At 36.8% G+C, this 27721-nt stretch overlaps 1 protein-coding gene across 2 annotated transcripts; it reads left to right on the forward strand.

The window, feature by feature from the left end:
• The first annotated feature begins 13 nt into the window (after positions 1–13).
• On the forward strand, positions 14–25328 carry CUTC (cutC copper transporter). Of its 2 annotated transcripts, XM_035027101.1 has the most exons (9): positions 15–226; positions 3188–3259; positions 5919–5978; positions 10579–10788; positions 11492–11527; positions 13982–14115; positions 22053–22080; positions 23942–24047; positions 24829–25328. In XM_035027101.1, the coding sequence occupies exons 1-9, from the start codon at positions 166–168 to the stop codon at positions 24941–24943; spliced, it is 822 nt and encodes a 273-aa protein (XP_034882992.1). In that variant the 5' UTR covers positions 15–165; the 3' UTR covers positions 24944–25328. The 2 variants fall into 2 exon arrangements, with proteins under 2 accessions (XP_034883002.1, XP_034882992.1); XM_035027111.1 differs by lacking the exons at positions 13982–14115; positions 22053–22080 and having other exon boundaries at positions 14–226.
• The last annotated feature ends 2393 nt before the right edge of the window (positions 25329–27721 follow it).

Here is a 27721-nt window from a genome sequence, read left to right on the forward strand (position 1 = left end):
GCGACTGCGACTGCGACTGCGCCAACGACTCGGCTTTCGCGGGGGCTGCTGGGTCTTGGTGTCGGGGACGCGCGGGGGTGCGCGCAGCCCTGAGGCGCGCTTCCTTGGTCGCGCGCGCCAGACTCCGAGGAAACCGAAGACGCACGAGGGGGGAACGCGTCGAACATGAAGAGGCAGGGGGCCTCCTCGGAGCGGAAACGGGCGCGCAAACCGTCCGGGAAAGCCGGTGCGGAAGGGGGCGGGGAGGGGGCGGCCGTCCGACTTGACTGTCCCGGGCGGGCCTGCGGGAGTTCCGGCCCGCGGTGTCGCGATTTCTGTCAGAGTACTTTGCCCACGTCCTCACGGCTGCCCGCGCGGCCCGTTCTGTCATTCTGGCTTTAAACGTGTGGAAGCTGAGGGCCTGAGAAGGGGCCTGTAGCGAGAGTGACCGGGCTCTGGAACCAGATGTGTGGGTTCGAATCCCGGCGCCATCACGTCTAGTGTGCGGCGAGCGTGTTCAAGTTGGTTAACTTCTTCCAGCCTCAAGTTCCCCTCGCCACGCGAGGCTACCAGTCCCCACCCCGTGGCATCGCTGGGACAATTAGATGCCCAGCGCTGAGCTCAGTGCCTACCCCTGGTGACTGCTTGGTAACCTTTCGCTGCTGCGGCGGGGGTGAGGACTGTCCCCAAAGCTGCACAGCGGCCGCCGCCAGCGCTTGTGGCCGCCCCGTGCCGAGTGCTTGCTGCTGCGCCAGGCGTGGCAGGTGCTGGGGAGTTTGGCCGACCCCCTCCCCCCGCCCCCAACCCCGCGAACTCTTGGTTCCTCCGGACCCGAGGTTCTCAAGCTTTCTGATCTCAGGACTCCTTTTCCCTCCTAAAAGTTATTGAGAACCTCAGAGACCTTTTACTTACATAAGCTAAGTCTATTGGTGTTGACGGTATTCGAAGTTAAAACAAATTTTAAAACATTAATTAGAAATATTAAATAACATTTGTGTGTGTTTGAAAAGTAACTGTCTACCTAAACAAACAAATAGAATGCCAGTGTTTTATATTTTTTGCAGATCTCTTTAAGATCTGGATTAATGGAACTGTTAGATCTGCTTCTGCGTTCAGTCTGACCTGTCAGGGAGCCGCTTGAAAATTCACTCCACTTGGGAGAGAAAGAGAGTGAACAAGGCAAATAAAGTCTTGGTATTACTATGAAAATACTTTTCACTGCACAGACTCTGAGAGGGTCTTAAAGGCCCCCGGAGCTAACTGGGCTACCACACTTTGAGAACTACTGCTCCAAACAAATGTCTCTGATTCCTACAAATAACTTCGCTTCCTGGACAACTAGCTTCGTCTGCCTTCTGTCACACAGCCTTCTGTGTGTCACACACCTCAGCAGCACTGTCCAGTTAGACTGATGTGACAGCTGGTGTGGGTGGCTCTCCGGAAACTCTTGGAATGAATGCAGTGCTGTTGGTTAAGAACATAGAGTGGCACTTAACTCTTAAACAGTTTGAGACTGACAGTCTTCTTTTAAATAAGTGAGGCAGTTGCAATTTGATGTAAGCAGATGATGTTTGTTTTTCAAATTAAAAATAGCCTTTTAAAAAATGATAACAATATTGGGTAGGAAAAAAGCAACATAGAAAAGTAAAAAGGGGAGGAGCCACAAGGCGGCTTAGTCCCTTAAGCATTGGACTCTTGATCTCAGCTCAGGTCTTAATGTCAGCCTGGCGGTTGGGCTCCACACTGGGCTCCACACTGGGCTTTTTTAAGTGGAGCCTACTTAAAAAAAAAAGGTAAAAAGAGGAAAGTAAAAGTAATTCCAAATCTTACCACCCAGTAGTCAGCATTATCAGCACGTGGTGATTCTTTCAAGTATTGCATGAAGTATACATTTAATACTCTTATTAATTGTAAAAAAACAAAAAACAAAAAAACAACCACCTTATGTGCTTAACTTACAGAAAAACTCAAAACTTATTTTCATCACACTTTTAGTGTAAATACATGAATGAAATTTATGAACTTGTAATTATTCAGCCTTTAGAAAGTCTTTGCATGACTATTGTGTACCAAGGTAGACCCTGTGCTTGCTGTGGGTGATGATAAAGGTTTCTCACATAAAGACCTTACTTAGGAACTTCAGGTCAAGTAAAAGTGAACAGACATCTATCTACATACATAATAATAAGAGGTAGAAAGTAATTAGTATTTTTAAAAGATATCAATTAGTGTTTTAAAGAGGAACATATAATTTATGAAGAGTTACATGAGTTCCAAAGAGGGAGATCCTACTTTGGGAGAGGAGAGATATGGAAATGTGATTTAATGTTAGCCTTGGAAGATTTTACTGTTCAAAGATGGAGCTGGCAGGACTTTGTGGGTTGAGGAGGATGGCATAAGCAAGAGCAGAGATGAGAATTGAGTGGAGCTGGAGATGTATAGAAGAAATAATATGTAGTTTATTAATGATAACTTTTTGTACATATGGTGGGTACCCTTCACTTTACATGAATTATTTAGTCCTCACTACTCTGAGGTAGGTACTAAAGCCTACTCTGTTTTATAGAAAACTAAGGCTAGGGCGCCTGGGTGGCTCAGTTGGTTAAACGACTGCCTTCGGCTCAGGTCATGATCCTGGAGCCCCGGGATCGAGTCCCGCATCGGGCTCCCTGCTCGGCAGGGAGTCTGCTTCTCCCTCTGACCCTCCTCCCTCTCATGCTCTCTGTCTCTCATTCTCTCTCTCTCAAATAAATAAATAAAATCTTTAAAAAAAAAGAAAAAGAAAACTAAGGCTAAGTAACTTGTCTAGGATCACACAAATAAGTAGTGGGGCCAAGATTTGAAGCCCATCCTTGTTCTTAAACATATGATCTTTATAAAGACATTTAAACATATTCTGAAAACATTGAGAAACATTGAAAAAAATCTGACTTAGAATTTTATAATGAGGGCTGTGTTTTAGAAAGATTAATTTGGCATTCAGTGTATATTTCCTTCAGTATAATTTCTTATACATATGTTTGTATACTTATTTCATAGTTCAAAGACATCAATTTAATAATCAGTATGGTATTTTATTGCATTCATGGTATATTTACCTACTTGCCTATTATTGGACATTGGTTTTGGGCAGCAAAATAAAATGGTGGTAGATTGGTCTGGATGGATAGTATCATCATGAAATTGCACTGTTTTCCATGTATTTTAGGAACGACAAATGGATTTCTCATGGAAGTGTGTGTTGATTCAGTAGAGTCAGCTGTAAATGCAGAACGAGGAGGTAAGACAAAAGAGAATGAATAACAGTTGGCAGTCCTTCTAAAAGTCTGAAAATGAGGGTTCCTGGGTGGCTCAGTTGGTTAAGCATCCAACTCTTGATTTCAGCTCAGGTCATGATCTCAGGGTTGTAAAACTGAGCCCCAGGTCGGACTCAGCGCTGGGTGTGGAGCCTGCTTGGGATTCTCTCTCCCTCTCCCTCTGCCCCTCCCTCCGCCCTTCTCTCTCTCTCTCTAAAAAAAAAGTCTGAAAAGGAATCCTATGAACTGATCTTGGGAGCCCTTGTGATCCTAGTAAGGATCCTAGTAATCTTTTTGAAAACAGCCAACTAACTGGAAAACGTACTGGAAAATTATCATCTTTATCATCTTCTAATCTTACTCCTCCAATAGATCACATTTTGAGTCAAGTGTCCACAATAGTGCTTACCTACCAACTTCATTTTTTTTTAAATTGAACTTAGCAAAGACTTCATTTTTTTAAACTGTTGACTTAAAGATGATTTAAGAGTTTTGCTGCCATTTTCATCATCAAGACTTTTATAATTATGTTTCTTTTAAAAAATATTTTATTTGAGAGAGAGCAAAAGAGAGCACAAGTGGGTGGAGGGGCAGAGGTAGAGGGAGAAGCAGGCTCCCTGCTGAGCAGGGAACCAGACATGGGGCTCTATCCTAGGACTCTGAAATCATGACCTGAGCTGAAGGCAGACACTTAACCGACTGAGCCAACCAGATACCCCCATTATCTTTTTTTTTTTTTTTTAGCATTATCTATTTTTACCTCAAGGTTTGTTTTGCATTCTGAACCTGCTTTAATGGGGAAGCATAGAAATTCCCATCATCTCAGGATCAGAAATTTTTAAAAACTTTTTATTATGGGAAATTTCAAACATATATAAAAGTAGAATAGTATAATGAATCCCCACGTACCCATCACTCAGTGTCTACTAGTTTCAGCACATGGCCAATATTTCCACGATATCAGGGAGTCAGGACACTTTTTATAAGGAGCAACATATAATAGGGGTGCCTGGGTGGCTCAGTTGGTTAAGCATCTGGCTCTTGATTTCAGCTCAGGTCATGATCTCAAGGTGGGGGGATCAAGGAGTCTGCTTGAGATTTTCTCCCTGTCCCTCTGCTCCATCCCCTGCTCTCATGCATGCGTGCTTGTGCTCTCTTAAATAAATAAATAAATAAATAAATCTTAAAAAAAAAAAAAAAGAGCCACGTGGTATATATTTTCAGTTTTACTGGCAACATTTGGTCTTCATGGAATAGTCTTTGTATTTTTAAAATGACCCTCTGAAAATGTAAAAACAGTTCTTAATTTGGCAATAAAAAAGAGTGAAGTGCTGATACATGTTACAACATAGATGAATCTTGAAATTTATTCTAAGTGGAAGAAAACAGTCACAAAATACCACATGCTATATGATTCCACCTATATAAAATGTCCACATTAGGCAAATTTTAGAGACAGAAAGTAGATTAGTGGTTGCCTAGAGTTGAAGGGCATGGGAGAACGGGAGATGACTGCTAAAGGGTATAAGGTTTCTTTTTGGGGTGAGGAAAATGTTCTAAAATTAATTGTGGTGATGGCTGCAAAACTCTAAGTATACTAAAAAATATTGAATTATACACTTTAAATGGGTGAATTGTATGGTATGTGAATTATATATCAATACAGATTTTTATTTTTTTTTAAAACAAACACAAACATTTTTAATTAATAGGTCATATTGTCAGCCTGATCCATCCTTTATAAGCTTTTCTTTCATCTTTTTACCTAATTATTTTAGCAGTGCATCTTTTAGTAGGGTTTGAAATATCATACTATATTACGTTGAACATTTACTTTTCACTTACTATCAGTATGCTTCTTCTATAAAGAACTTTCCCTCATCAACTGTTTGTTTATATTGAGGTTCAGTTACTATAAGAGGCAGGATAAATGCTTGCTCCTTTTCCTCTGTTTACTGATTTTAGGATAATGAGTTTATTCTCTGTCCCCCGGTGAATTGTTTTATCATTATGAATCTAGATTTAGACATATTTGATGTGTTTTACTCCACTATAGTTTTTCTTCTTACTGATTCTCAAAGTGTCCCATGTTTGGCTGGTACTGGCCTCTTCAGCCTGGATCCTGAGACTCTTTTGACATGACCCTATAGTCTGATAGTTAATCTGCTTTCAGTATTCTCTTATTCTTGAAATTACCTTGATTTAAGCTACTTAAAATTACCTTGTAGTTTTGTAAATCTTAGAATAATAATAAGTCTTGGAAAAGATTGTTATCAATGAAGAGTCAGTGTTCCACTATGGTCAACGCAGACCATATTTATTCTGAGTCACATCCTTGTACATGGAGAGGCAACCCTGTAATACAAAATTTCAAGAGACCTAGCTTAACTTGAATTAACTCTTAAATTTGACTATCAGTAACACAATGTGGGTTGCAGAATATAGTTGGGATTAACAATAGAGTTTTACTCTAGTTTTATAATCTCTCAGTTTCTAAGACTCTTTGCTCTATGTTTGAAAAAAATGTTCACTGTTTCATAAATGTTTATTTTGGACGATAATTTTTGAGAAATGCTTCTTAAAATTTTTCTTAATTTTTAAAAGTTTATTGTACTGAGCAATGCTTTTTTTTTTTTCACATAGGTGCTGGCCGGATTGAATTATGTTCTGGCTTATTGGAAGGAGGAACCACACCCAGCATGGGTAAGTGTTTTCCCTATTTTCTGGTTGGAGTTTATAGAGCCTGGAGACAATGGAAAATATGTTTCATTGAGATCCTTTACTAATGTTACTGATATATTAACAATGCTGTGGATATTGAATTAGTTAGAGGTGCTTATGGTTGTAAATAAGCCTGTCTATCAAAGATGAGATCCTTATACATCAACAAGTTGAGAGATAGATAGAGTTACTGTTAACGTTGGTTCGGTTGCTCTGCAGTAGTATCAACAGTCAGGTTTTTATCTTTCCATCCTGGCATCTTCAGCATATTGACTTTAGTCTTCATTTCTCCCATCCTGGTCTTTGTGCTGTTGTCATACATTTTACTTCTGTATGTGTTAAAAATACATACACTCCACACTACATTAGTCTTTATTATGTTAGTCATCATACAGTACTTCATTAGTTTTTGGTGTAGTGTTCCAGGATTCATTATTTGCATATAACACCCAGTGTTATTTTTGTTTAAAGAGTCAATTAGGGACACCTGGGTGGCTCAGTTGGTTGAGCATCCCGACTCTTGATTTTGGCTCAGGTCATGATCTTAAGGTCGTGAGATTGAGCCCCGTGTTGGGCTCCTCACTCAGAGGGGAGTCGGCTTGAGGTTCTTTCCCTCTCCCTCTGCCCCTCCCCCCCAGTAGTGCTCTCTCACACTCTCTCTCTCTCAAATAAATAAATCTTCCAAAAAAGAAGAATCTGTTATCTCTTAAAGAGATTAAAATAATAAGAAAACAATCATGTATTTACCTATGTATAGTTACTATTTCTGATGTTCTTCATTCCCTTGTGTAGGTCCGTATTTCCATCTGATTTCATTTTCCTTCTGTCTGAAGTAGTTCTTTTAACATTTTTCTTGTAGTACAAGTATGCTGGGGATGAATTATTTTAGCTTTTGTATGTCTCAAAACATCTTTCTCCATTTTTTGAAAGCTATTTTTGCTGGGTGTGGAATTCTAGGTTGATAGGTTTTTTTTCTTCTTCCAATACCTTAAAGATGTTTCTCCACTGTCTTCTTGCTGATGTTATTTCTCATATGAAATATCATCCATACCTTTGTTTTTTTTGTTTTTTCTATGTAATGTCTCTTTTTTGTAGTTGCTTTAAAATTCTTTTCTTTACTCCTGGCTTTGAGCAATGTGATAACAATATACCTGATTATAGTTTTCTTCATGTTTCTTGGACCTGTGCGTTTATAGTTTCATCACATTTGGAAAATTTTCATCATTCAGTGTACTCCACCCCCTCCTTCAGGGACGTCAGTTATACTTGTTTTAGGCTGCTTGAAGTTGTCCCAGAGCTCACTGATGAACTACTCTTTTTTTTTTTTTTTTAAGTAGCCTCCATGCCCAGTGTGGAGCCCAACTTGGGGCTTAAACTCAGGACTGCGGGATCGAGACCTGAACTGAGATCAAGAGTTGGACACTTAACCAGCTGAGCCACCCAGGCGCCCCTCTTTTTATATTAATCTCCTTTTTCTCTGTGTTTCATTTTGCATAGATTCTATTGGTTTGTTTTCAAGTTTACTAATCTTTTCTCTGCAATGTCTAATCTAAATATACTAGGTGTTAAACCCACCTAGTATATTTTTCATCTCACACATTGTACTTTTCATCTTTAGGAGTTTAATTTGAGTCTGTTATATCTAATATATTGTTTCTGAACTGTTTTGAAGATTTGGAATAAAGTTATAATAGCTGTTTTAATGACTTGGCTGCTAATTCTAACATCTATGTCAGTTCTAGGTTGGTTTCATTTGATTGATTTATCACCTCATGATGCATCTTATTTTCCTGCCTGATAATTTCTTACTGGTTGCCAGACATGAATTTTGCTTTTTTGGGCCCTAGATATGTTTGTATTCCTATAAACATTCTCAAGCAGTTGGGTTATTTGGAAACAGTTTGTTCCTTTTGGTTATTGCCTTTAAAATTTGTTAAGCAGGCCTGGAACAGTGGTCAGTCTGGAGTTAATTATTCCTATTACTGAAGCAAGACCCTTCTGTGTACTCTACCCACTGCCCCATGAATCTTCAAATTTTCCTATCTGCCTGTTGGGAATAGGCATTATTTTTGGTCTGACAGGTGTGAATGAAAGGCATTGTTTCTTTCTAATTCTTTTCAGTGGATTTTTCTCTGGCTTTGTATGGTTTCCTTGCATATATGCATTCATTAGTACTGAGCTGAATATTGGAGGGAGATTATCTGCAAATGTCCAAAATTCTCTTTCTCTCCTCCCTGGTGCTCTTTCCTAGGAACTCTAGTCACTTGATCTCCCTGGACTCTCAGCTTTGTCTCTTCAACTCAAAATTCTCTGGCCTCTACCTCGGTTCCCCCTTTCTTTGCTGCAGCCTAGAAAACCCTCAAGGTAGTAATTTCGGTCAGTTATAGAGCTGACTTCATTTGTTTCCCTTCTTTCAGGCATCATTGTTTTTTGTTGCTTGACACACAATCTCTTGCAAACCATTGTTTCATATATTTTTCATATTCATGTGTGTTTTTTGGTTATTTTTGGTGGGAGGGCAAATCCCGTCCCTGTTACTCTTGTCTTGGTCAAAAGCAGAAGTCTCTGTATGAATTTTTGACTCTTCCATGTTATTCTAAGGTTGATGATAGCATTATTTAGTATAAAGGGTTTATATATGCAATAGCTCTTTGGAATCTTCTCACTAAAGGAAGGCATTCCCTGGCCATTCTGTGAAATCTCTAGAACATAGCTAAATTTGAGTGCAATCTGTTTTTTGTAACAGCAATCATGATTCATTGCTTGGTATTGGGCATATTGCTATCCCATAGAAAATTGGGGTTCTTTTAGCAAGGAAAAAGAAATAAATCCATTGTGCTTCTCACAGACCTTATACAGATGGTTCCTGATACATGATGGTTTGGCTTATGATTTTTTGAGTTTATGATGGTGCTAAAGTAATATGCATTCAGTAGAAGTTGTACTTTGAATTTTGAATTCTGATCTTTTCCTGGGCTAGCCATTTGTAGTATGATACTCTCATGATGCAGGGCAGCCACAGCTCCCAGTTAGCCATGTGATCACAGGAGTAAACAATTGATAAACTTGCAACCATTCTGTACCCATATAACCATTCTGTTTTTCACTTTCAGTACTGTATTCAATAAATTACATGAGATAATCAATACTGTGTTATAAAATAATAGGCTTTCCATTAGATGATTTTGCCCAACTGTAGACTAATGTAAATGTTCTGAGCATATTTATGGTAGGCTAGGCTAAGCTGTAATGTTCAGTAGGTTAGGTATATTAAAGGCATTTTGACTTAGGATTTTTTCAGCTTAAGATGGGTTTATTGAGATGTAATTACAGTGTAAGTCATGGAAGATCTTTACTATTGAGGGTTTCTGAGCTAGCGATGAATTGTGCCATTTAGGTATTTTTATTTATAGATCTCTACATAAAATCACAAACAAGTAGAACTTTGCTCTTTTTTATATAACTCTTTCAAAAAAGGTTTTGATAAGTTTCTTTGTTCATTAAAGGGTCATAAACTGTAGAACTATGTAAACATCTCTGTAGTAAGTTCTAAATAGAGCTATAATCAATCAGAAAGGAAAAATCAGATCTTATGGAATACAGTGGCAGAATATTGAGCCTGTTAGTTATTATACTTTCAAACGTCATATACCAGCAAAAGGATTTTCTTTAGTCAACTGACAAGTGCTTTCTTTTTTTGCATTTTATTATTTTTTATTTTTTATTTTTTTTAATTTTATTATGTTACGTTAGTCACCATACAATACATCATTAGTTTTTGATGTGATGATCCATGATTCATTGTTTTCATATAACACCCAGTGCTCCATGCAGTACACGACAAGTGCTTTTAAAAATGCAGTAAATGCCTTCTCTTTACTTTTTTACCCATGATTCTCTTATTACTTAACTTCCATTATATGCACATTTTTTTTTTAAGATTTTATTTATTTATTTGATAGAGACACAGCAAGAGAGGGAACACAAGCAGGGGGAGTGGAAGAGGGAGAAGCAGGCTTCCTGCCAAGCATGGAGCCTGATGCGGGGCTCAATCTAGTCCTATTGACTCCTAAGTTGAAGTTGCTGTAGATCAAGTTCTGCATTTAATACCCTGGGATCATGACCTGAGCCGAAGGCAGACGCTTAACAACTGAGCCACCCAGGCGCCCCTATATGCACATTTTTTAATTAATGTTGTCATTCCCTTTAGAACCAGATTTCTCTGGTTTCCTCAGTCAATGTTTCCTTTTCTTGTAGAAGTAATACACAAGAGCAAATGTAAAAGGCCAATAAATTTTATTGACTTCCTTGAGCTGTTCACATTTGAATTTTATTTTATTTTTTTAAAAGATTTTATTTATTTATTTGAGAGGGAGAGTATGTGAGAGAGAGAGAGCACAAGCTGGGGGAGCTGCAGAGGGAGAGGAAAAGCGTGCTCCCTGCTAAGCGGGGAGCCTGATACAGGGCTGGAGCCCAGGACCCTGAGTTCATGACCTGAGCTGAAGGCAGACATTTAACCGACTAAGCCACCCAGGTGCCCATCACATTTGAATTTTAATTAGTCTGTTCTCTATTCTTTTAGGTGTCCTTCAAGTAGTGAAGCAATGTGTCCAGATCCCAGTTTTTGTGATGATTCGTCCACGTGGAGGTGACTTTTTATATTCAGATCGTGAAGTTGAGGTGATGAAGGCTGACATTCGTCTTGCCAAGCTTTATGGTGCTGATGGTTTGGTATTTGGAGCATTGACTGAAGATGGAAACATTGACAAAGAGTTGTGCATGTCCCTTGTGGGTAAGAATTTGTATCTGAGACCAAAAAGCCTCTGATGATGATTGCATTTAATACTCCTGATATTGAAACTAACATAACATTGTGTGTCACCTCAAATTTTAAAAAACGAAAGAAGAATGCAAGTTTTTCTGATTGCTTTTCAGTCACACCTGCAGGCACTTAAACTAACCTATATTAAGCAGTAGTTCTCTAGATGTTTGGGGCAGAGGGTATATGTGTTCTAGTCCTATTGACTCCTAAGTTGAAGTTGCTGTAGATCAAGTTCTGTTACTGTTCCCGGAAGGTTTAAGGGAGGTTTACCTGGATTTGAAAAACTTCAAAAGCTATTGTAGTTGGTGAGGATGGGGAGGCGTGGAGAGGACAGAAGCATACTACTTATATTACTAGGCCAAAGTATTTCTTGAAGATACTCAGAGGGGTTAAAGTAGTAGATATAATGCTGCGTTTATAGTAATCAGATCACATAATTTTTATTTGGTCTAGCTAAGGAGTGGACGACCATTTTTTTGGTATGAAAATCAGAGATTAATGGAAACATAGGAATTCTGAATTTGGAAGGCTATGATTTTATTATTTTAGTTCACTGTCTTTACTTCTTAGGAGAGGAAAGTATAGAAAAATCCCATCTAACATGGAAAATTCTGTGTATAGTAATCAGTGATGATCTCTTCATTTATATTGTTATTTGGCTTTCTTTTTATAGCTATATGCCGTCCTCTACCAGTCACTTTCCACCGAGGTGAGTCATTTCCATTTTAGAAGTTCTATTGAACAGTGTCAGTTTTCTTATTTCACCAAATGCCATAACCTTTTTATGGAACACAATACTAGAGTGTTACAGTGTCACCAGCTGTTTTCTTTATACTGACCTGTTTTCTTTATACTAACTGTTGTAAATTTAGAGATGCACAATTTGAAGCTTTGTTATGAAAATTTGTTAAAAGTAAGTGGTGGTGGTGGTGGTGGGATATAATAGAGGGAGAGATTAGGAATTGCCTACGTGTATGCACTTGTCCAAGCAAGAATTTTGAGATTCTTTTTTTTTTTTAAGATTGTTTATGTTTACGTAATCTCTACACCCAGTGTGGGGCTTGAACTCACAACCCCAAGATCAAGAGTCACATGCTCTTCTGATGGAACCCGCCAGGTGCTCCCTGAGATTCATTTTTATTAGATGGCCTTAGACCATATTAACCACCAAAAACCACTGTGGCCAGTGAAATGAAATGTACTGCCTGGCTTAAGCCAGACAAGACCATCCTAGGAGCTAGTGGTGCAGCCAGCTTTCTCAGATTCTTGGGCAGAGAGAGGGGTGGATATCTACATAAGAATCAGATACTATTTGGAAGGAGGAAAGAAGGAATAGATGGAGATAGTCAATGAAGAGATGTTCACTGTTGTGCACAAAACTATATTGATTGTCTACATCAGAATGATTTCTAAAAAGTATCTGATAATTTCATGTAAAAAATACCTCTTACCTATAAATCAGGTAGTTCTAATTTCTGTACACTTTTGTCAAACCTTGGTTGGTAAAATGTAGGAACAAGTGTCAGTTTTGCCCGAAGAGGGCACTCTCTTATACATGAAAAGAAAGAAGTCTTAAGTCATTTTTTTTAACTTGATGATATATGCTTGAGAAATTGTTGGATGTTTTTCTGGCCTTTTGAATAAGCATTCAAAGATTAGTGGGCATTGGCATTTGCATCTATTTATAGAAGATAGAGATAAAACATTTGTTATTCTTGTTTCTTTTTGAAATGAATAATACCACCAGAAAACTGTTCTCTTGACTTGCTGTTTAGCAATGCTTCTCATAAACATAGCAATAACTAAAAGATGTTAGAGTGTTTAAAATTCAGCACCTTGAGAGTGGCCAAAAAGCAATTTTTAAATAATGAAAAGTAATTTAAATTAGTAAACATTTATCTGAAAAATAGATGAAGTTTGTTAGTCACCATACAGTACATCATTAGTTTTTGATGTAGTGTTCCATGATTCATTGTTTGCATATAACACTAACATAACATAATAAAAAAAAGAATAAAAGAATAAAAGTAAAGTTTGGCATGCAAAATAATTTAAAAAATAAAGATGTCATGTAGAATGTATTTTTCTTTGTTCTTTAAGAAAATCGCTTCAAATTTCTTTTCCTTCAATACATTTAACAAAAATATTTTCATGTTTTCAAAATTTTGCGTTGTCCTGGGTTCTGCATTTTTTTTCACTTGTGTATTTAATCAGATAGTGATAGTTTAATCACTGGTGAGGCACTGCTACAAAAAAGGAAAAGCCTCTGTGGTACATTTAGCTGTCTGCCTACACTAACGGGTAAAGTAAAAGGGTCAAGCACCTAATCCACCATAGATTAGAACTTCCAAATTATGTAGCAGTGCTGAGAACCAAAGCAGAAGTAGTTTTTCTTTTTGAGGTTCCTAGTGCCACTTTCTTCTCTGAGGAGGAGAAAAGTCTCTTAGAAAATAGAATGGAATTGTAAGTCTAGATAGCCTATTGTAAACAACTGTCCTTATACTATGAGCCTTAAGTATTTGGGGTAAATGGAATAGCATAGAATATTAGTCAATAATGAGAATATGAACCAAGACCTTTTTTAGAACCAGTGAGTGTCATGTTTGTCTGAGTTCCAGTTAGTCCAGTTTGTCTGAAGCCTTAGAACAGAATTTTCCAAATTTGAGTCACTTGCCTTTCACATTTACAGTTTTACCGTATCTGAGTGCTACCTGTGTAAATTTATTTAGTAATTTTCTTTAAATAAAATCTTAAGTGAATTTCTTTTAAAGAGAAACTTTTATAACTTGTGAAAAATGGAAACATTTCATTTCAAATCTGTGTTTAAGTAAATACATCTATTCAAATGGGTAGCATCTAAAATGTTTCTGCATACCGCCATGGTATGCAGACTGTGGTATGCTGGTGAACTAGTTCTTAGACAAAAAGAGCTCTAATATATAGTATTTGTTGATTTCTGTGGTTTAAATTCTCCCACCTTGACTGATTTCAAGCTGTTGATGGATTAAAAATGATGCTTGCAAAACTCCTGAATATTTAACAATTGGCTTTGGCTCACCAGTATGAGCTAAGTCCAGCACACCACTGTGTGTATACTACATTTTGGAAAGCACTCTATTAGAGGATATCTGTACAAAATTCAAATCAATTTTACTTATTTCAGCCTTTGACATGGTTCATGATCCAGTGGCAGCTCTAGAGACCCTCTTAACCTTGGGATTTGAACGAGTATTGACCAGTGGCTGTGACAGTTCAGCACTAGAAGGGCTACCCTTAATAAAGCGACTCATAGATCAGGTATACATAATTTCTTTCCTTTCTTTCTAACTCTGTGGTTGCTCCTGATATTCTGTTGTTCAGCTAGGTTAGGAAACTAAATATTACTGACTTAATAGTTCCCTATACAGAAAAGCAAGCAGGTAGTAATATATTTATATAATTCTTATTTCTTTCACATAAGTGTTAAAATTATTTTTTAATGATTTATTTATTTATTTGAGGGGGGGAGGGGCAGAGGGAGAGGGAAAGAAAGTCTTAAGCAGACTCTGCACTCAGCACAGAGCCAAACACAGGGCTTGATCTCAAGACCCTGAGATCACAACCTGAACCAAAACCAAGAATCAGACACTTAACCTACTGTGCCACCGAAGCGCCCCTCTTTCACATAAGTGTTTTTAATGGTTAAGGTTCTTGAGGTCAAATTATAGACAGTGCTTAAGGATTTAATCTAACTTGGATAACCATAGCAAATTTTACCTTTTCTCTGCCATCAGCATTTCATAGTTTTAAGCCACATCATCTCATTGTCAGCCTATGTATACTCAGGGGATCCCATATAAAATTTGAAATATCATTTGGAAGTGAATTCTAAAACAAAATTATATTCTTCTTTCATCTTTCCCTATCTATCAAGATAGGAGGAAATATATTTTTCTCTTGTATGAATTTCCAAGATGAGTTAACATCATTTGTAGAGCATTATAAAGGTGACTTTGTAATTGTGGTATATCTGTTGTTTTGACACTAGTCCAGAACCATTCTAAATTAGTGAGTATGGACCTTGAGAGAATTCTGATATGTAAGAGCCTTAGCACAGTGCTTGACGTATAACAGATCTTACTACATCATTATTACTACTGCTGTTACTAATATTTTTTAGTGTTCCTATGTAGAAATCTGATATGTTTACTTTTCTATAGCCGTGAAAATAATTTTCAGAAATTTCATCTAAGTATCTGATGTGACTTTGCTAGTCTGGAACTTACTGATTTTGTAAATATTTATTAAGTATATATTAGCTACAGGGCATTTGTACTATGGTGATGACCACCGTGTGTGTATGTGTGTGTGTGTGTGTGTGTGTTTAGTCACTGCCCTTACAGTTTGGTGTACAACAGGCACTTTTAATAGAATAGGCAATTCTAATAGAGTGCTATAAAAAAAAGTACTAAGTGGTGCCTGGCTTGGCTGAGTCGGTAGAGCATGTGACTCTTGATCCCAGGGTTGTGAGTTCAAGTCCACATTGGGGGTAGAGTTTACTTAATAAAAAAAAAAAATGTAAAGGTACTAAGGGGGCACATTTGAGAGGAATTAACCCCAGATTTGGGCATGGGGTTAGCAGTAGTTGGCTCTCCAGAAGAAACCTCACACACACTGATAACTCTTATTCATTTGAGTGATGATTAAGAGTTATCTATGTATGTTGGCAAGGATGCGGAGAAAGGGGAACCCTCCTACACTTCTGGTGGGAATGCAAGCTGGTGTAGCCACTCTGGAAAACAATATGGAGGTGCCTCAAAAAGTTGAAAATAGAGCTATCCTATGACCCAGCAATTGCACTACTGGGTATTTACCCCAAAGATACAAATGTAATGATCCGAAGAGGCATGTGCACCCCAATGTTTATAGCAGCAGTGTCCACAATAGCCAAACTATAGAAAGAGCCCAGATGTCTATCAAAAGATGAATGGATAAAGAAGATGTGGGTTATTTATATATATATTTACACACACACACACACACACATATACACACACACAATGGAATATTATGCAGCCATCAAAAAATGAAATCTTGCCATTTACAATGATGTGGGTGGAACTAGAGGGTATGATGCTAAGCGAAATAAGTCAATCAGAGAAAGACAATTATCATATGATCTCACTGATATATGGAATTTGAGAAACAAGACAGAGGATCATAGGGGAAGAGAGGGAAAAATGAAACAAGACGAAACCAGAGAGGGAGACAAACCATAAGAGACTCTTAATCTCAGGAAACAAACTGAGGGTTGCTGGAGTGGAGGGGGGTGGGAGGGATGGGGTGGCTGGGTGATGGATGTTGGGGAGGGTATGTGCTATGGTGAGCGCTGTGAATTGTGTAAGACTGATGAACCACAAACCTGGACCCCTGAAACAAATAGTACATTATATATTAATAAAAAAAAAGTTATCTATGTAAAAGCTGGTAGGGAGAGTAGGTGAATGCTTCATGCAGAAGAAATAGTATATACAAAGGCCTGGAAACAAAAGTAAGCATAACTTACTAAGATACTGAAGAAACCAGAATGTTGGATAAAAAGAGAAGAATGCTGTCCAGAGCCTTGAAAACTGTTGAAGAGTTTGGATTTTATCCTTGGGGCAGTGGGGAAGTCTGAAGTGTTTAAATATAGAAGAGTTGATGAATCAGGTTTTCATTTTAAAACTGTTACTCACTATGGAGGAGACAATAAGGTAGATATAATGCGATAGTCATGTCTTGCATTTCATAATCACTGTTGCTTATGTGATTTGAAGTTTAATCATTGGTTGGCAGGAAGCACTGGGTTAAATATTCTCATATACTAACTTTACTTCTTTTTTATAAAATAAAAATTGCATGTATTTAGGGTGTACAGGATATTTTGATATTAATATACATAGTGAAATGGTTACAGTCAGGCTAATTAACATATCCATCTCCTCATATAGTTATTGTTCATTGTGTGTTTATCTTAGCAAATTTTCAGTATTCACTGCAGTATTATTAACTAGAGTTATGTTGTATATTAGATCAGAAGATTTATTCATCCTGCATAATTGCAACTTTGTATCCTTTGACCAGTATCTACCCATATTCCCCACCTCCTCACCCCTGATAGCAGTGTTCTAGTCTCTGTTTCTATGTATTTGACTTTTTTAGATTCCACATATAAGTGAGATCATGCCAACTTTACTTTTTGAAGCAATTACCTAGCAGTGTAATATACTGGTTAAAGCATAGATTTTGGGATTAGAAAGGTGTGTTTAAATCCTGGCTTTGCCACTTATTAACAGTAACTCTGGGCAAATTACCTAACCATTCTAAACTTCAGTTTCTTCATCTACAAAGTTAGCATATTAATAGCACCTACCTCCTAGAACAGTTGTAGATTACCTCAGATAATAGCACAAAGTCTGATACTTAGGAAGTGCTTTATATTGTTGAATCACTTTGACAGCTTAGGTAAGCATATAGTTCTCAATAATCTTTATGGAAACCAGCCCCCTCCCCAAAATGGTAGAATTAGTTTAATTTTGTCCATGTTTCGGAAAGCTTTCACTTGGAAGAAAGAGTTAAATGTGACTTTTTTTTTTCTCCTAAAATCATTTCAGCATTCCAGATAGTTATATTTTGTATTATGGATGCTTTGCTTTAGCACATTTGAGAATTCTAAACGGTCTTGTTCTTATTTCTCTGAACAATTATTAAATTCTATGAGATAGCTCCTTCCCTTTTTTACTCTCTAATTTCATTATCTTGCTTTATTGTTTTTTTATTGTGCATTCTGCTACCTAAAATTTTATTATATAAATATACCTATCTGTTGTCTACCTTCCATGAACATGTAAGCTCCATGACAGTAGGAATATTCTCTTGTTTACCATGTCAGGGAGGAAGGACTATTTCTCTGCCTTCTTAGGTTTTATGTTTGAGGGCCTCTGAAGTAAACTGACGAAATACAGATTAGTGAGAGGAAAAACAGATTTTAATCAAGTATGTATATGTATTGGAGTTCACAAAGAAATGTGACTCAGAGGTGCCTAGAATTTGGGTCTTATATACCATCTTAATAGGTGAAGAGGAGTGGGGAGAAGGGCACTTAGGAATTTAGAAGAGGAAGAAGACAGAGCATTTATGGCATGGTGGGGAAAAACTTTGGAAAGATAAATAGATGGACCCTAATGAGAATAAGTGGAAGTTAGGATAGTTTTATGACAATGTCTGTTTGGATGTGGTGCTCCCGGAGAGAGGATTTTTGACAATTGAGTTCTTTCTGAGTTCTTTTGGGAGGCTCTGCTTTTAGGAATTTCAGGAACTCAAATGCTTTCAGCTCAAAATAATTTTTATGACACAGTGGCATATTCTGGGTCCTTTCAGCCACAATATTATCTATACCTAGAACAGTGCTTGATAACGTGGTAGGCACTTAGTAAATATTTGTTGGATGGGTAGATGAGTGAGTAAAGTGACACTGATAAACACTTTCATGATAGAGCAATTTGATCGGGGTTTAAAAAAATGATCAGAAGGAAGTTCTCTGAAAAATCTACAAAATGGCAGTCTACCGATTTTTTCCTTTGGAAAAAGAAACTAATCTTTTTTGGTAACTTTGGAGCTACCTTTCCAAAATGACATATAATTCAGTCATCATGAAAAATTATGTGCTTTTTCACTGACAGATGTGTCAGAAGTTGGACTTTGAGGTCACTTTTGATTATTTTACTGAGTCCCTGTTACTTAAATACTAGTCTGGGGGTTCTAATTTCCTCATTATAGAGTATGAGTTGTTGCCTCAGGTCTGCAAAAGAGATTTTTTTTTTTTCCACCTTAAGGTATTGTAATATGCAACTAATTTATCAGTCTGTTTTCTTTTTTGTACCAGCATATCATTTCTTAACTGAAAAAATTTGGAATGCTTTTCACAAGATAACTTTTATATCTTTGGAGTATGTTGCTATTACGTAAAGATCCTCAAAAATCATAATGAATGCTTAACTTTACACTGCTAGTTACTTAGAGCTCATCTGAAAAGTATGGGAAAGGCTATTTCTCCCTCTACTCAGAATCATCTCTATCTTCCCTACTTTTATTACCTTTCCTTTTTTACTGTCTTTATGCTATCATTGCTTTTGAGAGTTTCTGCTTCTCTTGCCTTCTTTGCATTTGTTATTCCTGGTGTTAAGCTAATTTTTACTTTACTCCATTCTTTTGGTTTCTGTTCTCTTCTGTCCTCTCATAGCCTCTTTTTCCTTTCCTTTTCTGCCCCTCTTCTCACATTAGACATGCTACCTCTTTTTCTCTTCTCCCCATTTTCCCCTCACTAAGCCAATCTTTTTGTTTTTTTTATTTGTCCTAACTGGTCATGATATAGAACTAAGTACTTTCAACATGAATTGTATTTATTGAATATATTAGTCAGTTGTTTCATTTTTTCTATGGAAAAAGAAACTAAGCTGTATGTGGTTCTTTATTGAATTTTTTTATACTTCAGTAGCACCCAGTAGAAGAAAGATTATGTACCCAACCCTGAGAGCATAAGCTGCATAGTTGAGGCAGATGACTTGGAATTGTGTTAAGGGGTAGAATTGGCTGATCTGGTGTTAAAGACTCATCTCAAGAATCACACATGAAAAAATCCAATTTCCATACAATTTCAATGGTTTCATTCTAAAAATTAGTGAGCTTGACGTAATATGTAATTTTTTTAAATTTAAATTTTAATCAGTGAACATACAGTGCAATATTGGTTTCTGGAGTAGAATTCAGTGATTCATCGCTTACATACAATACCCAGTGCTCATCACAAGTGCCCTCTTTAATACCCATCACCCATCTAGCCCTCTCCCACCTCCCTCCCTCCATCAGCCCTCAGTTTGTTCTCTATCATTAAGAGTCCCTTATGCCTTGTTTCCCTCTCTCCTTTTTTTCTTTTCCCCCTTCCCATATGTTCATCTGTTTTCTTTCTTAAATTTCACATATAAGTGAGATTATATGGTATTTGTCCTTCTCTGACTGATTCATTTCACTTAGCATTATATACTCTAGCTCCATCCATGTCATTGCAAATGGCAAGATTTCTTTTTTTGACAGCTAAGTAATATTACATTGTATATATAAACTACAACTTCTTTATCCATTCATCAGATGATGGACAATTGGGCTCTCTCCAATTTGGCTGTTGTTGATAATGCTGCTATAAAAATTGGGGTGCATGTACTCCTCTAAATCTGTATTTTTGTATCCTTTGGGTAAATACCTAGTAGTGTAATTGCTGGATCATAGGGTAATTCTATTTTTAACTTTTTTTTTTTTTAAAGATTTTATTTATTTATTTGAGAGAGAGAGAATGAGAGGCAGAGAGCACGAGAGGGAAGAGGGCAGAGGGAGAAGCAGACTCCCTGCCGAGCAGGGAGCCTGATATGGGACTCGATCCCGGGACTCCAGGATCATGACCTGAGCCGAAGGCAGTCGCTTAACCAACTGAGCCACCCAGGCGCCCTCTATTTTTAACTTTTTGAGGAACCTCCAGACTGTTCTCCAGAGTGGCCACACCAGTTTGCATTCCCACCAACAGTGCAAGAGGGTTCCCCTTTCTCCACATCCTCACCAACACCTGTTGTTTCTTGTGTTCTTAATTTTAGCCATTCTGACATGTATGAGGCAGTATCTCATCGTGGTTTTGATTTATATTTCCCTGATGATGAGTGATGTTGAGCATCTTTTCATGTGTCTGGTAGCCATCTGGATGTCTTTGGAAAAGTGTTTATTCATGTCTTCTCTGCCCATTTCTTAAATGGATTACTTGTTTTTGGGGTGTTGAGTTTGATAAGTTCTTTATAGATTTTGGACACTAACCCTTCATCAGATATGTTGTTTCGAATATTTTCTCCTATTCCATAGGCTGCCTTTTAGTTTTGTTGATTATTTCCTTTGCTGTGCAGAAGCTTTTTATCTTGATGAACTCCCAATAGTTTATTTTTGCTTTTGTTTCCCTTGCCTACAGTGACGTGTCTAGTAAGAAGTTCCTACGGCCAAGGTTGAAGAGGTTAATTTTGATGGTTTCCCATCTCAAATTTAGGTCTTTCTTCTGTTTTGAATTTCTTTTTGTGTATGGTGTAAGAAAGTGGTCCAGTTTCATTCTTCTGCATGTGGCTGACCAGTTTTCTCAACACCATTTGTTGAAGAAGAGACTGTCTTTTTTCCACTAGATATTCTCTCCTGCTTTGTCAAAGATTAGTTGACCGTATAGTTGAGGGTCCATTTCTGGGCTCTCTGTTCTGTTCCACTGATCTGTCTGTTTTTGTGCCAGTACCATATCATGTCGATGACTACAGCTTTGTAATGTAGCTTGAAGTCTGGAATCGTGATGCCTCCAGTTTTTCCCTTTTCTGGAGTTGCTTTGGCTATTCAGGGTCTTTTGTGGTTCCACACAAGTTTTAGGATTGGTTGTTCTAGCTCTGTGAAAAATGCTGGTGCATAATGTGTAGTTTTTATTCTGTCATCACTACCTACCTGCTACTAGTAGTTCCACTAAATTTGCATTTGGGTGATATCCTTTTGACTTTCAGTGATACTGAGTATATGCCCAAAATTTATTTAGGAAATGTAATGAACATTTTAATACAAGTAAGGAAATGTCAATACCTATCATCCAGAATTATCAGAAATTAATCATATAGTCTAGTTTTATTACTTAAAATCCAGTTAAATGGACTTGTGGCTTTGTTTAACTAATATAATAAGCTAGGGAATTTAGTTGAGGATACAAGATTTGAGTAAGTTGTTTTTTTCCTAGTAATTTACTATTATGCTGTGCTCTTTTTTTTCTCTGCTGAAATCTAGTTTAAATCTTGTTCAACTACTTCCATTCCACTGCATACCAAGAACTCAAAATTAGTGTTATTTTTCAGTAATGGCTTTTCTTAAGGTGATGCGATTGTTCAGTATTTATAGTGTAGTCCCCTATTCTTTGAGTTCATCACAGTACAAGTCTTCAAAGCAATACAATAAAAGAACCTTTCTGTATAGAAAGAGTTACTATGCTAAACATCTTTCTTACCCAAGATCCCAAAGAAATAGAGATGACTATTGAAAGTTAGACACTACTACTAGTTTTAAAATTTTAATATACTTTCACTAATGCTTCTGTTCTCACTGCCTTATTACCGCATTTGAGAGAAAGATATTAAAATTTGTTTTTTTTCTTTTTTCAGGCAAAAGGGAGGATTGTGGTAATGCCAGGTATTTAATTATCTGTCCATTTGTTAGTATAACACTGAGGTGCAGTGGAGGAAGAACAAAGGAGGCAGGACAATATGGGAGAAAATATGAATACATGGTATTAGAGAGAAAAATGTGTAATTTGATTAAAAATTTAAGACTGGGAGATCTGTGCTGGAATTTTAAAACTTCAGATAAGGAGAACATTCTAGCAGGAATTAGCTCAGAGGGTAGCAAATAGGGAAGTAGATTGATTGGGATTGGGGTTTCTCCATGTTTGCTCCCCCATAGTATAGAATTTTGTGAATATGGATGGTCATCTCTGGTGAGGCACACCAAGTTTGATACTGCTATACTGAGTTAGGGCCAAATGTCCTAGCTCTTAACAAGGTATAAGCAAATGTTTAGGCAATATCTATGGACAAATATAATATTCTCTTGGTTCTTCAAAATCTCTGATCACCTAATTCTTCCTTATAGCCAGAACAATTGGAGCATATGCTCCTGATGATAACCTAAGATCCACTCAGTACATACTGGCTCACTAGAGATGAACAATTTTTCTTTTTTTTTTTTTTTTTAAAGATTTTATTTATTTATTTGACAGAGAGAGAGAGTTAGCAAGAGCAGAAACAAGCAGGGGGAGTGGGAAAGGGAGAAGCAGGCTTCCCGCTGAGCAGAGAACCCGATGCGGGGCTCGATCCCAGGACTCTGGGATCATGACCTGAGCCGAAGGCAGACGCTTAACCGACTGAGCCACCCAGCTGCCCCGAGATGAACAATTTTTAAAGAATTAATAAGGGTATCTAGAATCAGAGTGAGACAAATATAAAGACAATCTTAATTTTTTCATATTAATTTTCTCAAACATATAAGAAAGTAGGAGATAGCATAATGAATACTCATATATTCATTCCCTAGATTTAACATTTTGCCACATTTGTTATCATTTTTACCCTAGGTATTTTAAAGTGAAAAGCATCATGACATTTTATCATTACACACATCTAAAAAAAAGTCTGTGTTCTTTCAGCTTCTTAGGGCTCAGTGATATTACTGTACCACTACGAAAAAAGAAAACAAACAAGTTAATGAGTTCAAAAGAGTTTGTAAAGTCAAGTTACTTCAGCAACTTGAATAGTTTGAAATACCAACTATATATTTTATCAGTCATTAAAAAATCTTTATTGAATACATCCTATAAGGAAAGATATAAAGAGTAATTTTATATTTTTAATCTGGTATCAGTTCAGAATATGATTGTTTATATACAAATATTTAATTAAGAGATTGTTCAACAAAACGAGTCATTACAAAGTACTTGATTGTGCAGTTTTACTAAAGTAGAATCAGATTCTTCTGTGAAAAGCAAAGTTGCTATTGTAATGAATAAACTGTGTAATGCCTTGCATTACTCCCATTTCCAGTGAAGTCAGTGTGCTCTTTGAATCCTGGGTTAGAGAGAGTACTTGTGTTTTTCAGACAACATCTCTCAGGCTGTGCTCAACATATCCTTACTTTTTGTTTTAATTTGATTTTGCTTAAATTGAGGGGGAGCAGGGATAGAGCACTCAGTGGTTTTTCCTTGCCCTAGAGCAATCTTTTTAAAGTCAGTATCATATGGTATTGTTATATAAACCAATGGATGTATAAGATTCCATCATACGGGTTCTATGACCTTATTAGTTGTTCTCCAGAGCCTGTAGCCTATGTCTTTTATCATTCTTTCTAATCTCATTCTAGCTTAGTAGGGAGAGAGTAACTCTTGGGTCAATGAGAAATTTTGGTATGGGAATTTCAGGTAGAGCAAGTAGTCACTAGTATTCATTAAATTTTATACAAAATTCTATTCTACTTAATGTATTACTTATTCTTCCAACAGGGGGTGGCATAACAGACAGAAATCTACAAAGGATCCTTGAGGGTTCTGGTGCTACAGAATTTCACTGTTCTGCTCGGTCTGCTAGAGATTCAGGAATGAAATTTCGGTAAAAATGTATTCTTTGATTCATACAAGAAGGGACAGATTAATCTTTACATCCTGTTAGAGGAAAACCTTAGTTGATGGCTGATTAATGAATGGAATGTTGTGATTAATATGTAAGTACTGCAGTCATTTTTGTAGTTTTTCAACTGCAAAATGGTTTTATCCTGCCTCACATAAGCAGGCTTTTCTGAATATAGGTGAACTTTATATTTTTAAGTCATTGCTGAACTTAGACCGCTTAATAATAAACCCTAATTCAGCAGCTAAGCTTCAAATGAGTCAGATATGTATGTATGCCCATTCAACTCTGATTTCCTTTAGCACAGTTAATAATTATGGTATAAGGATGGAAGAGTTATAGTCATTTTTATCCCTCCTACCTTTAATACTTAGTCTTCTCTCACCTTTGCTATTTTTAGTTATTTTGAAATTATACCACCGTTAAGAAATTGAAACTATTGAGTGTTTATTATACTTTAGAAGAATCCTATAATTTAATAGTTAGTAGTTTATTATTTCAATTTAGAATTGGGAAAAATGAGATGTAAAAGAAGCAAGATCCTTAGAACTACATTTCTAGATATAAAATCAAGTATATTGTCAGGTATATTTGGCTACTAGATGTTTCAAGTAATTAATAAAAATTATGAAATATGGGAATCCAGGGTCCTTTACCTACCTGTGTTCTTGAACCATTAAATAGCGTATAAAATGAAGGGCCAATAGGAGGGCTCATTTAACAACTTATATAACAATCTGTCTTTTTATTATTTCTGTTGCAGAAATTTCTCTGTTGCCATGGGAGCCTCTCTTTCTAGCTCAGAATATTCTCAAAAGGTAACAGATGTGGCACAAGTAAGGACTTTGAATGCTATTGCAAAGAATATTCTGGTTTAGCCAGACCTCTCTGAGAGACATGGATATCACAAGATGAAGGTAGAAGAGTAGTCTGTAATTATGACACAGCTTTAACCTTCTTCTCTGGCCAGGACAGTCACAGTTTAAGTCTCACATGGCCATGGAGAATGTTTTCAAGAAGACAAAGAATTCAAGCAGGAGCTACAATCACTTCCTTTGCTTAATCTTGCCAGCCATCTCTGTTATCATGGTTAAATATGGTCTGTGCTTCTTCCACAGACAGAGGTTTAGTCTGTTTTGTGGAATTAACTGATGAACTCGGAAAACTGAACTGTAAGGTATGAATTTAGAGTGTGACTTCAGGGTCAATTTAATAACCGTATTTTGCTTTTTCATTTGTAAAATAAAAATTTCCATTCTGTTATGGTAGTCTTTTTTTAAATTTAAATTCAATTTAATTAACATGTAGTGTATTATTAGTATCAGAGTATAGAATTTAGTGATTCATCAGTTGCATATAGCGGGCAGTGCTCATTCCATCACGTGCCCTCCTTAATGCCCAACACCCAGTTACTCCATCCTCCCACCGCCCTCCCCTCCAGCAACCCTCAGTTTGTTTCCTGTAGTTAAGAGTCTCTTATGGTTTGTCTCCCTCTTTGTTCTTGTCTTATTTTATTTTTCTTCCCTTCCCTTATGTTCATCTGTTTGTTTCTTAAATTCCACATATGAGTGAAATCAAATGATATTTGTCTTTCTCTGACAGATTTATTTCACTTAGCATAATACCCTCTAGTTCCATCCACGTCATTGCAAATGGCAAGATTTCCTTCTTTTTGATGGCTGAATAATATTCCATTTGTGTGTGTGTGTGTGTGTGTGTGTGTATAAAACACATCTTTATCCATCTGTCAATGGACATCTGGGCTCTTTCCATATTTTGGCTATTGTGGACATTGCTGAATACGGTCTATAGCCAAATATAAAAGGGAAAATTTTTTTTCTTTCATTTTTTCTTTTTATTATGTACTCATTAGATGGGCAAGACACTAAGGATACAGAGTAAAATGGTACAGCATAAAAATTTCCAGATGTGGGAAGCAGGATATAAAAGTTTTCAGACTTATAAAGGCAGAAGTGATCTCTAGTGTTTACCAGATTACTTCTACCTCTATTCCCAGATAGAGAAATGACTTAGCCAGAAGGTTCATATAATAATTTACAAAGACCTATAGTAAAAATTGGAGAGGTTATAGATGTTAGCAAAATAACTGTTTCTTTCAACTGAGGCCACAGATAGGGAGAATGGATTCTAGTGATAAAAGATGCTTTTCCTGTGAGCAGGTCCCAAATTGTGAAGTTAATCACTAGCTTTATCTATCATTTTCATATTTATAATCTCATTTTATATTAATAACACACTGGTAATAGAACTGTTGTTTCTATTTTAAGAGAGTAATTGAAGCATAATATAAAGAGCTTGCCAACTTAGAAAGTTAGTGTAGAGCGGTGCCTGGGTGGCTCAGTTGTTAAGCGTCTGCCTTCGGCTCAGGTCATGATCCCAGGGTCCTGGGATCGAGTCCCGCACTGGGCTTCCTGCTCCGCGGAAAGCCTGCTTCCCCCTCTTCCACTCCCCCTGCTTATGTTCCTGATCTCGCTGTGTCTCTCTCTGTCAAATAAATAAATAAAATCTTAAAAAAAAAAAAAAGAAAGAAAGTTAGTGTAGAATATTTGCTGAGGAATTTATGAAAAATTTAAAAACTAACAGTAATCTCAGTTGTTTCTTTTCTTGCTTGTTCAGACTATTAGTAACGATAATAAATATTTCAAAAAATAGTTTTCATTATTGACTTGAAATATAGATACAGAAATGTAAGTATCACATACATACACACATATAATCATATTTAGTGTTTTGGCCCAACCCTACCCCATGCTTGGACTTCACTGTATGATCTTCCAAAGACAACAGCAAGCCATCTTATCATTTCTTTTTAAAATACAAATTAACTAGAGATGTGAGAGGTAGTATGAATTGCTCAAACTTTAACAAAATTAATGTTGTTTATGAGACTTGAATGCTAGGCTACTAACCTTCAGGTCTTCTGCTTTAAGATGTTTCTGGCATATGGATGTGGTACAGAGAGCAATACTCCTGGGCAAATAAGACACACCTGGGATATCCAAGTTCCAGCTTAAGCATGAGAAAGTTGACTTAATTTTTTCAACTTTAATCCCCTCATTTGTAAGTCAGGAATAATAACTAAACCATGGTTCCTGGTTAAACGATATATTCAAACACCAAATACATAGTGAGTACCCATTAAGTGTTAGTTCTTTTCTTTTAATTTAGCTTTCTAGTATCAGTCTTTGATACTTTAAAAGCCCTTCCGGGGGAAGCTAGGCATTGAGTACTGAAGCTAACACTTTGCCTTCTACTATGTGAATATAAAAGAAGCATAAGGTAATTCCTACCTTGATTTTATTTTTCTACACTTTAGTCCTGTTTTTAAATATTTACTGATTATTTCATATGTATAAGTTTCTTCTCAACAGTATTATAAGTATTTTGAGGCTAAGGGACCATGTCTTTATATTTTTATATATTTCTCATTGCACACATCAAATTGTATACTCATAGTATTGATTACCTTGCTAGTGGAATAAGAGTGCTGGATTGTCAGTCCTGACTATACTACCTTTGGTAACTATGCTGGGTATTTTTGGTTTACCCCTCCAGATCCATTCTTCGCTTTGTTCTGTAAACTGAATCCAGCAACATAAAAGTCATTCATTATACACTATGAACAAGTAGGACTT

This window comes from Mirounga leonina, unplaced genomic scaffold, assembly GCF_011800145.1.
Source record: "Mirounga leonina isolate KUSES-001 unplaced genomic scaffold, KU_Mleo_1.0 Mir_114, whole genome shotgun sequence".
Taxonomy (NCBI): domain Eukaryota; kingdom Metazoa; phylum Chordata; class Mammalia; order Carnivora; family Phocidae; genus Mirounga; species Mirounga leonina.

Coding starts and splice junctions, on each gene's coding strand:
- CUTC (XM_035027101.1), top strand. CDS start 166: ATGAAGAGGCAGGGGGCCTCCTCGGAGCGGAAACGGGCGCGCAAACCG. Junction 14,116..22,052: donor TAAAGCGACTCATAGATCAG/GTATACATAATT, acceptor TTCTTTTTTCAG/GCAAAAGGGAGGATTGTGGT. Junction 22,081..23,941: donor GAGGATTGTGGTAATGCCAG/GTATTTAATTAT, acceptor TTCTTCCAACAG/GGGGTGGCATAACAGACAGA.